At 44.2% G+C, this 14,279-nt stretch overlaps 1 protein-coding gene across 1 annotated transcript in view; it reads right to left on the bottom strand.

Annotated features, from left to right (window-relative positions):
- Positions 1-201: 201 nt before the first annotated feature.
- Positions 202-14,279, bottom strand: part of LOC146811962 (uncharacterized) — a 271,293-nt gene continuing 257,215 nt past the window's right edge. Inside the window, exons 5-7 of the mRNA XM_085618943.1 lie at positions 11,263-11,322; positions 6,756-6,815; positions 202-327 (exon numbers count right to left, since the gene is read on the bottom strand). Of these exons, the coding sequence (XP_085475069.1) occupies positions 320-327; positions 6,756-6,815; positions 11,263-11,322 (128 nt within the window). The 3' untranslated portion in view covers positions 202-319. The remainder of the gene's footprint in view (positions 328-6,755; positions 6,816-11,262; positions 11,323-14,279) is intronic.

Consider the following 14,279-nt stretch of genomic DNA (forward strand, 5'->3'; position numbering starts at 1 on the left):
CTGCAATCACTTCTCCAAGTTGCCTGCTCCTGACTGGGAGGATAATTCCCGATGCTCGACTGATCCATCTGCTCTGCACACGGCCCTACCAGCCCCGGTATCGATGATACAGCAGTGCTCCTCTAGTCCTGCAATCCTTGGAATATCCTCCCTCCAGTGGGACCAACTGGACTTACCTCTAAGAACTCCTGTGCAGTGTCTTTCCTGGTGACCTCCTTTTTTTGTAGCACATCAGCTACCAACACCTCCAGAACCCTGCTGCCGTCCGAATCCGGGATGCTACTGATCTTTTGCTGCTGGAACTTTGGACCTAGTCCTGTTATCGACCTAAAACAAAAAGGTGAAATTCGTGAAAGTATTGCCTGATTGTATATGCATTTTTCTGCTTGTACCTATTGACTTCAATGGTGCACAATTGCGCACAAAAGTGATCTAGTTTCCGAACTCTTAAAAATCGTAACTCCTAAAGTACCTACTGTAAATCAAAGTTCTTGGTCTTCACAAATACATAACAACCTATATTATTTTTATAAATTAGTCTTGGATTTATTCTTGTGTGTGTGCCTCATTTATTGTCTCTGTTAGTACAACAAATGCTTGGCACTACTCTCTTATATACCTAACGGCTCACCCACTACCATAGATAGAGCATTAGTATTATCTACTTTTGCCTCTGTAAACCAATGAGGGACTCACTTGACTCTCTGCACAGTGTACTTCATTTTAGTACACTATATGGAGAGCTAGCTTCCTTCAGTGATTTTAAAAATAAAGCAGACAGTGTGGTGAAAAGACCAGAGCAAGATGCAAAAGAGATGCTAAAAAGAAGGCAGAACCTAGGGTGAAAAACAGAAATATGCCTGAGAAGGCAGGGGCAAAAAGTAAAAGCAAGGAGCAGAAGAAAAGTGCAATGAGAGAGAAAGAGGTGAGATTGAGAGACAGGCAGAGAGAGCCAAAGAAAGCTGAAAGGGTGGAGTTGCATGAGTGAGACAGGAGTCATGTGGCAAGAGAGCCGGGTTCGAATGGGCCTTCAATGGCCAAAGGACCAGCCAAAGGGAAGTGGAGCTCGGCCTAGGTACATGTAATTGAACATGTCATGAGTGATGTAATATGTGAGGTCATAAGATGTCCATGGCAGTGGAGCAAGTTATAGTTATCTCACCATACTATAAATGACAAATGTCAGTGTTTTTTCAGGTTTAAAACATTACACTATGACTGACATTGCCACCTAACTATGATGTCCCTTTAACCTTTGTATGTGTCAGGAGTAAGCTATTACACGGATGCTCAAGGCCTCCATTTCTGTCTCATTGTCTTGGGAGTTGGGGTCCCCGGGACATCCTCGGGTTGGGCGGCAGGGACAGGATCTCCTGGGCCGCAGTTTGGCTCCGAGAGGGGTCCAAGCATGCACCCTCCCCTAAATAATTTGATATGGAAACATGCCTCTGGCATTGGCCCACTCTGGTAAAATTAAAAGAAATTGGCAGTGCACGTATTTTTGTTTATTTTTTAGCCAGTCTTGCGGTACTCTAGCAAGACTGCAAAACCCTTTTTTTTTTTACATTTTGGCCTCAGTGGCCCAAGGCCTAGGGTATCAGGGTATCCCTGTCCTGTCCACTTATGCCCTTTTTGTAAAACATTTTCAGGACAGGACTTTAAGTCTATTTATGTTCATGTTGCAGCTACCCAATTAGAGCACTCGCCTTAAAAAAGCTCACTCATCCAATCAGAAGGCTTTATTGTTTTTATTTCTGCTCAACTGTTAAAGTATCTATACATTTATGGCATTATTTCTCTAAAACTACTGTACAGATTTACACCAAATGACAAAAAGCATGCTTTCTGGGTAAAGATCTAGCCCCGGAAACTTTCCAAGAAAGAGTTGAGGTGGCTGAACTATTTTTCGGAACGTTTTGTGGAAGATTTACAAACAGTGACAAAGTTATTAGTGAAATTAAAAACGATCTTCCTATGGAAACCTGAAATAACTATAACTACCCACTGGCAACTGACAAACCTGTGTCTCTACATGTACAATTCCAGTCAAATAGTTGTGTCTGAGTGGGTTTCTTCTATTTTCAGCAGAACTTTGGTACAAGCTGAAGTGTGTTATATCTTGGTACAGTGTGTTTCTTCCTATTTACTTCTCCATCAGTGGAACACTGGGTGATGATGTCATGTGGAATGTTGATCTGTGAAACACACAGTTGGAGATGGGCTGAGCACCTGGCTGGCTGCTCCTAGTGGGGCTCTTTAAGGGCTCTTCTCTGGCTCTTCACTGGCTTAACTCTTCCTCTACACTGGCTGTACTACTGATCCTGTAACTAACCTGAATAAATCATCTGAATCATACCTACCAGTGTGGACTTGATTACTACATATTTTTGGCGACGAATTGAAACTAAGAACATGCTTCTGCTACCTCTCAGGACATTAAGAGTACCTACTCTGAAGATAAAGCAACTCCTCTGTCTACAGCTGCACTTACTTATCTACTGGCAACACATCAGCCCCACCAGTGACCTCCCACCGGTCGCCCTCAACGTTATAGCGCCAGTTCCAGTTTCTTACGCAGCTCAAGTCTCCACAGTATGTCTAAAGGTCTGTATGCTGTTCCTACAGCATCTGTTCAATTGCAGCTCAAGTCTATACATGCTGTCTCTACAGTGTCTCAACAGCTAGGTAATTGGACTGCCTGAATGGACTGCTTGAATTTGTGTTTCCTGTGTGGAGTGGGATTCAGTCTCACACATTCAATTTCGTTTGGGACAAGTTTAATATTTACACACTGAAGCTCAATTTCTACAATGTCAAACTGCCTGGACGATTTAAGTAATTAGTCTGCCTGAATTTGTGTCCGGCGCACACCAGTTTAATTTCAAAGGGTAAAGTGATGACTGTCAGAGTGCTCATTGAGCCACACGAGATCCGAGCTGTACATGGATCTGTTCAATCTGTGTGTACAGGTACTGCAGCTTGCGTTTATTCCACTGTTGGGAGGTGAGGCCTTTCTTTGAGACATATAGTACCTCGATTTTACCAACTGCTGTGTTGTGTTTCAAAGTATGTCTCGTGCGCCTGGAGCAGAGCGCGCGCTTACCTCCACCTTTTCCATAGTGCTTGTGACGTCCTCCGTCTTCCCTGCAACATGCTGCTTGATCTTCCCTGCATGCACGCACATGCTGTGAGCCACCCGGCTCAGCACCACTTTCTGTGCCGCCATCTTGGGCTTGGCTGCATCACCGTTCCATAGAGTCACGTTGTTCCTGCTTTAAAGTGATCTTTCACTAGATCGTAGTGGCTCTTCGCATTTCTTTAAACAATGCTGTCGCTTTCCGGGACTTTGCTTTACGGTGCATTTGGAGGGTCGTTTTGGGCTCGGAACCTGTGGAAAATTGTGGTGGAAAATACAGCAGTAATACATTATTGCCATCTGGTGGCCATCCAGCAACACTGCAGATCTTCGAGCTGTGAAATACACGTTTCAATTCAAGGTACTTTTGGTAATAACAATTGGGACTTTGCAACCGGCATGGTGTCTGCTGACAAGCACTTTGTTTATGGCAACTATTGGTGTTCTTCTGTTTTCAGTGGGTACTGTATCTCCTCCAAAGTAATTTAAGATGGGAAGTCTCCTGGAGATGTTGATTTTATTATCACCATGTACTGTTTACCTTCTTTTAATGCCTGCCTTTTGGATCCCGGTGAAAGGCACACCTTTGGATTTGTTGTTTGGTGTATTTCTTACGCATTTTGACATCGTACCGTTAATGTACTTTGTTGCACAGTCGTTAGACGTTTAGCAATGTAAAGTATTTTCACATCGCTACATGTGCATGTCAACAAGCCTGTTCACAAGGTGGTCGGTTCTTGTTTGTTTACACTACTTAGGGTGTGTTTTATGAGTTTTTCGCTCATATTTTACAGTGCAAATTTGGTGTGCCAGTAGGTTTTTAAATTACCACACAGTGCACAATCGTGCACAATCTATGTACCTCTCCGTGAGGTGTGTTTTGGGGTTTGTCCCACTTTTGTGTGCACATTAGTTGACCTCTAGTCGAGGTGCGTCGCACGGACGTGTGTCCCGTGTTTCTAGGCACAGTTTCTTGACCTCTCCGGAGGTGTGTTGTGGGGGGTTTTTCCCCACTATCCTGTGCATGTTATTTTTGTCCTGTGTGTAAATCGCCCTGGGTCTCATGTTTGGACTATGTGTAATCCGCCCAGCGTCTCATGTCTTTTGTTATGTATAAGTCGCCCTGCGCTGCATTTGTTCTTCTGTGCATAAGCCGCCCTGCGCCTCACGTTTTATGTATGTATAAGTCGCCCTGCGCTTCATTTGTTCTTCAGTGTACAAGTCGCCCTGCGCCTCACGTTTCGTGTATCTATAAGTCGCCCTGTGCTTCATGTGTTTTGCGTTTTGTGTGTAAGCCGCCCTGCGCCTCACGTTATAGTTGTGTATAAGTCGCCCTGCGCTTCATGCCGCCCTGCGCTTCATGTTATGTATGTATAAGTCGCCCTGCGCTTCATGTTTTTTTTTCTTTTGTGTGTAAGCCGCCCTGCGCTTCATGTTACTGTTAATGTAAGTCGCCTTGCGCTTTAACTTCATGTTCACTGGGTGCTATGATCTTCATCTGTTGTTTTACCCAGTGCTGTTAAAAAAATTGTTTTGTTATCTTTTATTCTATCACAGGGAAGCATGATTAATCTTACGTATTTTTCGTCTTCTCTGTCATCTTGTTCTTACTGATATGATTGCTCTCTCGCACACCCACCTGGCCAGTTGGAGTGCAGAGGGAGTACCCATTGACGTTTTTTTTCCCATTTGTAGAAAGGAGGATGGGAAACAAGTTATGTTATTTGTTTCTTTAAGACCTTTGCTTGTTTTCTGTTTCCTTAAGAACTTTGCTGGTTTTCTCTTTTTCTACCTTCGCTCTGTTCGCCCTTGTACCCTTCTATTTAGTTTGGTTCTTCTGAGCTCTTTATCTGATTCTTTATTTCTTTGTTTGGTTATTCGTTTGGAAGGAAGGAGGATATGTTATATCTTGGTACAGTGTGTTTCTTCTTATTTACTTCTCCATCAGTGGAACACTGGGTGATGATGTCATGTGGAATGTTGATCTGTGAAACACACAGTTGGAGATGGGCTGAGCGCCTGGCTGGCTGCTCCTGGTGGGGCTCTTTAAGGGCTCTTCTCTGGCTCTTCACTGGCTTAACTCTTCCTCTACACTGGCTGTACTACTGATCCTGTAACTAACCTAAATAAATCATCTGAATCATACCTACCAGTGTGGACTTGATTACTACAAAGTGTTCCTCCAAAGTGTTCTCTCCTTCCCACTACGCACTCTTCAATTCAAAACAGGACCACAGAATACAATTGCAGAAAAAAAAGACACATTGAAACATGATAGACAATTTCAGTCTGAGAGCATTCCCTGCAGAGTACTCTTGGATTTTCTAAAGCTATGTTACTCACATTTGTTGCCCTACTGAGCCACTGAAAGATCAAACCAGGCTCAATCCAGATGCTTGGTTCTGGCTCAGCATGAGGTTCTCTTAGCTTATTTGGACCAAAACAAGCAGAACCTTCTATCTGCCACCTATGCTTTCATCTCATTTGCCAAGAATTAAAGACAAAGCACTAACATTTGATGTAATATGAGATAGGGAAAAAATGCTCATCTAGTGTCTGATTTGCACAATGTGAAACCAGAAACCCTGGGATCAGTCCTGGCTTCCCCACTTAACCAAATTGTGTGATCCAAGGCAATTTTTTTTATACTTTGCCTCCATTTTCTTCTACAGTGATTTACCTTCTGGGCCACTTTGGTACTCCCTTAGTTTTGTATATTAGATGTTTTGGGCTGCCTCTGCTTGCACAGTGTAGACCGAGTCTCACACAAGACTTAGAGGAAGAGGACATTCCTTGGCGTGTTGTTCATACAACCTTACCGAAACAATCTTCTTTGTCCCCATAGCCGAGCGATAGCTCTCCTGAACAGGCAGACATATCCCATGCTTCTTCCCAGTGTGCCTACGGACATAGTCACGTGAGAGAGGTAAAGCCCTTCAGAACAGGTTACGTGGGAGACCAGGAACCAATCAGGGAATGGCAAAAGCCCTTTAAAGGTGACGATATGGAAAGAGAAAAGAAGAGAAACCCATCATCGAGATAGAGGAGTTGGAAGATAAAGTAAAGGAGATGAGGGACGAACCCAAACCCACCTGGTTCCTGTACGGACAATTCCAAAGCAGGATAGGCACCCCATCTTTCTCATATCCCCGCGCGCTGTGTCAGAACTGCAGCTGGACAATCAAGATATTGAGAGGCAATAGGATGCCTAGAGAACGTCGGAGTCGGCACAATTGCTATGGGATCAGGAAAGAAGACAGAAGTGTAACCTCCGGCAGAACTCATAGCCCTGCCATGTTTCTAGAGAAACGTGGCTTAGCCAGGTACGGGCCATATCTGGGGAAAGTGGGAGGGGAGAGGGACTTAAGATATTGTCCTAAATGCATCTAGCACAGAGGAGCTCAACTTGAGAACTTTAATTATTACATTGATTTGAAGGTGTATTAGTTTGACTACTAACCACAAAGATTCTAATGAAGATAACTAGACCCTATACATCTTTTCATTTCATTCTTTCTAAAATCATTCTTCTCTTTGCTTACAACCATGGGTGAATGTGCCTTTGGGAAGGTATATCCTTGTTTCAGATATATAGAAACAGAATTGTGAAAGGACTTACCCCTGGCCTTTTCTTTTGCTCGAGGACGAGCTCCTACTGGGTGGTTGGACCTCGGAAGACCTAAAATCAAGAGACAAGAAAGAAAAGGATTAACAATACATTACAATCTGTTTATTAGAAAGAAAAGAAACAAAAGAAGAGAAAGATTAAAGAGGCACTGAGCAAATACAGTCTTGAATGTGTTTCAATCCCACCAAATGTGAAAAGTGGTGGAGAATGCAGGCAGTTTAACTGTCCATTGATTAAAAATGGAAAACATAAAACAATTGATACAGAGCCAGCACAAACTAGAATGGGGCCTAGAGAGACAGATGCCCTCTGCCAAAGCGGACCGCAAAATATTTAAAGATTCTATGAAGGCCAAGGTAGAAAGTCTTCATAAAGTAGCAGAGGATCAGTTTCAACTGACTTCCAGCCTTTAGAGCTCCTGTACTACCTCCTTCCTGGGTCTTCAAATACTTTTACAAAAATACAAACCGGGGGAAGACTTGGACGATTTTTTGCTAAACTTTGAACACGCTGCTAAAGCCTGTGCATGGTCTCAAGAGAAATTACCCTTTTTTCTTGCTCCATAATTAGTAGGGGAAGCTTAGGCTGCTTACCGGGTGGCAAATCCATATGGAACTACGTCGATTGAAGAAATTAGGGTTGTCATACTGGATCATTTGGGGATGGACACCTAGCCCTACCGTCTGAAGTTTTGGAAAGAACAAGGTGCTCCGGGCAATAATCCAAAAACCCTTTGTTTAAACTGAAGCTAACTGTTGATATGTGGCTCAAACCTCTAAAAAACATAAAAGAGGAGATCATGAACCTGATATACTTAGAACAATATTTGGAGGCCATACCGCTCGCAACACAAAAATGATTGAAATGGTTGTGGATTCAGCTGCCTGATCATATTCATCTTGAGGATAACTATTTGACCTTTCAAAACGTCTGAAAACCTTTCTGTTTCTGTAAGACCGTCTTCATTTCTATGATGACTCCGACTCTAGCGCTGGGAGGCCTTCTGGTAGCCATGCACTTTAGAAAGCAGATTTATTCATTCACTCAAGAACATACTGATTTGACAGTTGAACAAGCCGTAGAGATGGCTACCACTTTTGCCAGAACTCAACCAAGGTCCTTCTCTGGGGAGTCAGATAAAAATTCCAGTTGATTTACAACCAGCCAGGTCAAAACTTTAAAGAGACCTGTCCGAGCCCATTCAAAACATCTCAAACCTGGAACATTTACCCAGAACCACTACCCTTTAAGGCATCCCAAGGACTGGGTCATTGTTTCTATGTAAGTCTTTTTATTAATGACCCAAAAATTACTTCTTTGCTAGACTCAGGGTGTAGACAATCAGTATACAAAGGAGGTTAATGCAACCATCTCAGATCCTTCCCAATAGAAGGGGAGATATTAGGTGTGTGCAAGGGGATGTACGAACATACCAGTAGCTAAGGTATCAGTGACTTCCCAAACCGAGGAGAAGTTAAATGTAGAGGTAGAAGTACTACAAAACCTCCCAGAAGATGTCATATTTGGTACAGACAATACTGAACTCTTATCCATGTTTTAGAGACAATTTCAGTTACTAAACGAGTTGTTAAACACAATAAAACAACCTTGTCACAATGCTTTACTTACCTCAGAGCCCTGTCAATTAGACAGATATTTTCACCACGCACAAAGAAATGATGCAAATTTACAAAATGCCTGGAAGGAAGATAAGGATAATAAGGAAAAGCCCCTGTCTTACTTCCTTCGATTGCTTATTAAAAATGGCTTTTTATATAGGTTGGGGAAATAGGGGGCTGGTTTCCAGTTCTTTGTTCCAAAGGAATTCAGGGAACAAATCCTTTTTTTCTCATTTTCACCTCCTGGCTGGACACACAGGAACAGGGAAAACATCCCAAATGGTCCTGAGATACTTTTATCGGCTGGTATTCATGCCGAGATAAAGAAATATTGCTAAGAGTGTGAGCTATGCCAATGCAAAAACTCATACAAACCTCCCCCTGTTCCTCTTCAACCATTACCTATAATCGGCAAAACATTTGAATGTATGGATATGGACCTGATTGGTCTCTTCTAAAAGACCAGTAGGGGTAATTCATATGTCCTTATGGTTTTTGACTACACAACCCATTATCCGGAGGCGATCAACCTCATAGCAACCACCACAAAAAACATGGCCCACTTATTCTCCAGAGTTGGATTCCCTAAAGAAATTATTACTGATCAGGGCACCCCTTTTGTCTCCAAACTGATGCAACAGATATGTACCACTTCAGACCTGTCACACATCAAAGCATCTGTATACCACCCACAAACTGATGGGTTGGTGGAATGGTATAATGGTACTCTCAAACTCACCCTTCAGAAAATGCTTACAGGAGAAGGAAAACATTTGCCTCTCTTCCTGCCCCTTGTGCTCTTCATCATTCGAGGACAAGTTCAAAGTAGCTTGGCTGCTTATCTTTTGAGCTGTTATATGACATTCAGCGTAGAACCCTACTTGAAATAACAGAGGAAGATAGGGAGAAGGATGTGGGAACTGAAGCCCAGGATCTTTTTAAAATATGTCCAACAATTGAGATTGTGTATTGGTAAATTTAGGGAACTAGCTCACACTCAACTTGAGAAAAGCCAGGCTAAACAGAAGCATTTGTCTAATACAGGAAATAAATGGAAAAAGTATCAATTAATGATTGGGTTCTTTTTCTATTCCCCTACTCTAAAAATAAAATGAAGGCTGAATGATAGGGACCATAGCGAATTATTGATAAAATTGGAAAAACTAAATACAAATTAGGAATTAACCCTTCTAAACATACCACATAAATCTTCTAATAAAATGGTTGGGAACCCCACTAAAAAATAAAGTTTTTCTTCTAAAAGAAGTTCCTCAAACCAGTACAATTAAAGAACTAGTTGTTAATGATGAACAAAACAGAACACAAAAAGTTTCTCTTTATTCTGCCTTACAGCCTTTCTCAACGATTCTTTCAGACTCACCCAGTTGTACCTATTCAACAGAACCTGCCATATCCACAGAAAAAGGTATAGTTGTAAGGCAAAGATCTTATAGGATACCTACAGCCAGAAGGGAGGCACTAAGCAAAGAGATATCCTTTATGTTACAGATAGGAGTGATTCGCCCCTTCAAACATAACTGGCCATTCCTAATAGTACTCGTCCCTAACCGGATGGATCAATGCAATTCTGTATTGACTTTAGGGCAGTTAATTGAGTGTCTAAATGTGACTCCTATCCTCTCTCCAGGGTAGATGAATTAATTGACAAATTAGGTTAGGCTAAATACATCACAACATTAGATTTAACAAAAGTATACTGACAAGTACCTCTAAAAAGAAAAGATCAGGAGAAAATGACTTTTTCTACATCTGGCTGCCTTTTTGAGTTTACCTTCTTACCATTTCGTCTTCACTGCTCCCCAGCAACCTTTCAGAGGTTGATTAATAAAGTACTGGAGGCTCATAAAGCTTACTCATCCGCCTATCTAGACAATGTAGTAACCTTTAGTTCCACATAGAATTTACATCTTCATGCCATACTTCACGAATTACGACAAGCTTAATTGCACATCAATGCAAAATAATCTTGCATCAGTTATACTAAGGTAAAATACCTAGGCTATATCTTACGTAATGGCTTGACTGAACCACAGGAAGTGAAAGTTTGGGCTACTATAGACACCCCTCTAGTTAAAACCGGTAAAGAAATATGTGCCTTTTTGAGCCTTATTGTCTATTATAGGAGATTTCTTCCACAATCTCCAGAAGCTTTCCCCAAAGGCTAGAGAAGCATTTCAGGAGCTAACAAAAGCTTTTACATCTAGTCTCATCCTTACTTCTGATTTTTCAAAAACATTCCTTCTTCAAACTGCTGCTTCTGACGTTGAAGCTGTTCTTTTACAGGCCAATGACAAGGGGTTAGAATTACCAATTTTATTCATAAGCCATAAACTCTTCCTCTAAGACCAGAAATACCCCATAATTGAGAAGGAATGTCTTGCTTTTAAAAGGGCTGTTGAAAAGTTGAGGTACTACCTGGATGGCACTCCATTCATCCATATGCTGACCGTGCCCCCTTAACATGGGTGAGGCGAAATATGAGCAATAACTCTCGGGTCCTCTGGTGGCTTTTGTCCTTACAACCCTTTTCCTTTGAGGTTCGTCATTGAAAGGATAAGAATAATGCTAATGCTGACTTCCTATCCCCGATGCCTCTATTTCCCCAGCGGGAAAATCTTAGGGAGGGGATGCGTAGAGCGAGTCTCACGAGTCTCACACAGGACTTAGAGGAAGAGGACATTCCTTGGCATGTTATTCGTACAGCCTAGTGAAGATAACTAGACCCTATACATCTTGTTGTTCTAATATTTCTGTAATTATTCTTCTCTTTGCGTACAACCATAAGTGTACCTGCCTTTGGGAAGGTATCTCTTTTGTTCCTATATATATATTGAAACAGCAATTGTGAAAGAAATTACCCCAGGCCTCTTCTTTTGCTTGAGGACAAGCTCCTGCTGGCTGCTTGGACCTTTGAATGCCTAAAATCAAGAGAGAAGAAAGAAGAGGATTAACACTGTTACAAGCTGTTTATTAGAAAGAAAGAAAATAAAAGAAAGAAGAAAGAGACACTGATCAGATACAGTCTTTAATGTGTTTCAATCCCGCCAACTGTGACACACAGCCACTTAGAATGCATTTGTTTTTGTGACATTCATTTACCAATATGCTGTACACGTTGTTTGTTACTCAGTGTGTCTGCTCGGGATTCAGTCTGCACATTTTATCCAAGGGAATACATAACAACATGGGGGCACATTCTCAAAGAGCTATCGCTGAGTTAACAGGACTTTAGCACAGCCAAAGTCGCAAAAAATCCATCGCCCCATTCACAAGCCGGTGCACACTGCCAATGCCACCAGTTTTCCTGCGATAGCATCCTCAAAAAACATCGCCACGGATGACCCCGGCAACTATCGCTAATGAGATGCAGAGAAGGCGTTCCCGAGCAAAAAGCCGCAACAACACCACATCACAACATTCTCAACGACCAGCCAGATCAGCGATAAGATCACAAAACATGTGATAAGGCGCGATAGCAGCAGGAAACTAACACCTGCTCCGAGCTGGTGCAAAGTCGGACGACAACTGGCAACAGAAAAGGGAGCCCAGACCACAGCCACACCTGAAGAACAACAGATGCCATGGAGCCACTGATCATGCAGCGCGGAACCCCAACAGGGACACAACACCCCCCGCCACCACACCCAGGCCAGCCACACCCCCCCGGATCCCCCCGACCACCACAGAGGCAGCGCAGAGAAAGACAGTGGACCCCAGGAAACGCACCAGCCCCACAGACCCAACACCTGACAATGACATTGCACACTACAGGCTCAAAAGGACAACCATCCACGCATCCTGACCATCATCGCCCAACAGGCTGACGGCACCAACACAGCGGACAACCAACATCCCACCTCAGACAAAGCTGCTGGCTGTGCTGCACCTGTTGGCCACTGGTACCTCCCAACCAACACCCGCCAGAGTCTCACAGCCAGCCACATCCAAGTCCCTCACACCTGTCCGGGATGCCATCATCAGCCTGGTACCCCAGTACCCACACGTCTACCACAATGCGCTGGAACCGATGGAGACCAAGCAAGGACCATACACCATAGCTGAATGCACGCACATGTTGGGGGCAATCGACAGCACACATGTCTCACTTGTGCCCCCTGCTGACACAGCACACACTACCGTAACAGAAAGCACACGCCTCCCATCAATGTGCAGGCACATCCCAACACCGTTGAATCGCCACCAACGTCGTCGCCAACTACCCAGGCAGTGTGCATGAGACCTACAACTTCCGACAGTCCTACATCAATGAGCGCTTCCAGGATGGCACTAATGGAAATGCACAGCCCGTTGGCAACTACCAAATGAACACCCACCTCAACTCCACAACTATGCAACTCACAACTCTGGCAATGCACAAATTCACATGCAACATGCCAAACAACATGCCTACCCACCAGACACGACAGCACAACTTACAATGGTAACCTGAGCTAGCCATGAACATGAGCAATCAACATCATGGCACCCCAGCCACACAATAGCAGAATGTGGGGAGAGGTGGGAACCAGGCATGTGTGAAGGAGGCAAGAGACCCATGTATGGGAAAGTACACAATGCCAAGTGTGGGGGAGATGTGTTGGACAGACTGCAGTATGCAGAACACACCCATATCCATGGATGTAGAGGACAGTGGACGCAACCACGTCACCCCAGCCAGTGGGGGAATCCACGGAAATGTAGCCTGTTACGTCCCACCGTAAGCATGTACAGAGTGGGCTGGCCCGGCGTAAGCCAGGCCAGTGTAGGGGTGTGAATAGAAAGCCCACCTGCCAATACCGGCGTGTGTCAAAGAGGGCCCACCATGTGCCGGCGCAAGCTCCAAGCCCGAGGCCTGTGACCTTGGCAGCCTTCTCAGACCATCACGGCCTATGCGACACAGGCCCGCTTTACTCCTTTCTCATTGACATACTCCACTGCTGCTTCCGGCCTACACTGCGGTCAAGTAGGTCACACATTTGGAACTGAGTCTTGATTATGCAATGGCCGAGTACACACGTCATGGCTGAGTCATATCTGTGTTCTCCCTTCTATGTTAGGCCACCAATTCTGTGCATAGCATTCGAACGACAGCTGTCTGTGGTCCCTTGCTGACTACTGCCTTCGGCCTACACTGAGTCCGAGTAGGTCACACACTGGAACTTAGTCTTGATTAATGTATGCCAGAGTTCATATCATTGCACGCAGTGAGAGGTGTAAGAGAAAGATGCGGTTCAGTCCAGAGGAGAAAAAGATCCTCGTTACGGAGGTGATCGAACACTGCCAACAAATGTTTTGGTGTCACTGATTCTGTGCATCGCGTGTCAAAGACAGGTGGCTGTATGCCCCTGCTGACCGCTGCCTCAGGCCTACACTGTGGTGTAGTAGGTCACACATATGGAACTGTGTCTTGATTACATGATGTCCGAGGCCATACATACATGGCAGCCTTACTTCCCTGGACACCCTTTAATCAGGTGGCAGCAACTCTGCATGTCATCCCAACGACACATGGCTGTGGGCCCATGCGGACCACTGCCTCCGGACTACACTGAGGTCCAGCAGGCCTCACTCCAATACAATCCACTCCGTAGCAGGCAGGACACGGCATCGTCGCTGACTGAACACCCGCTCAGCCCTGGTGCCACTGAGTCTGTTCCACAACATCCATGGACATTTTCTGGGTGAACTGTGGTGGTGAATGGGTCTATGGCATAGGGATTGTCGTCATCATCATGTCTGTGATACTGACTTTGTGGCGAAAATGAGACAGTAGCATTCCACTCCTCCATTTGCCGCTACCGGACTGCTTGTACCCTCTGCATCCTGCCCTGGAGGACACCTTCCACTGTCTCCCGCAATTCTATGCCTCGTTCAC

Source organism: Triturus cristatus, chromosome 7, assembly GCF_964204655.1.
Source record: "Triturus cristatus chromosome 7, aTriCri1.1, whole genome shotgun sequence".
Lineage (NCBI taxonomy): Eukaryota > Metazoa > Chordata > Amphibia > Caudata > Salamandridae > Triturus > Triturus cristatus.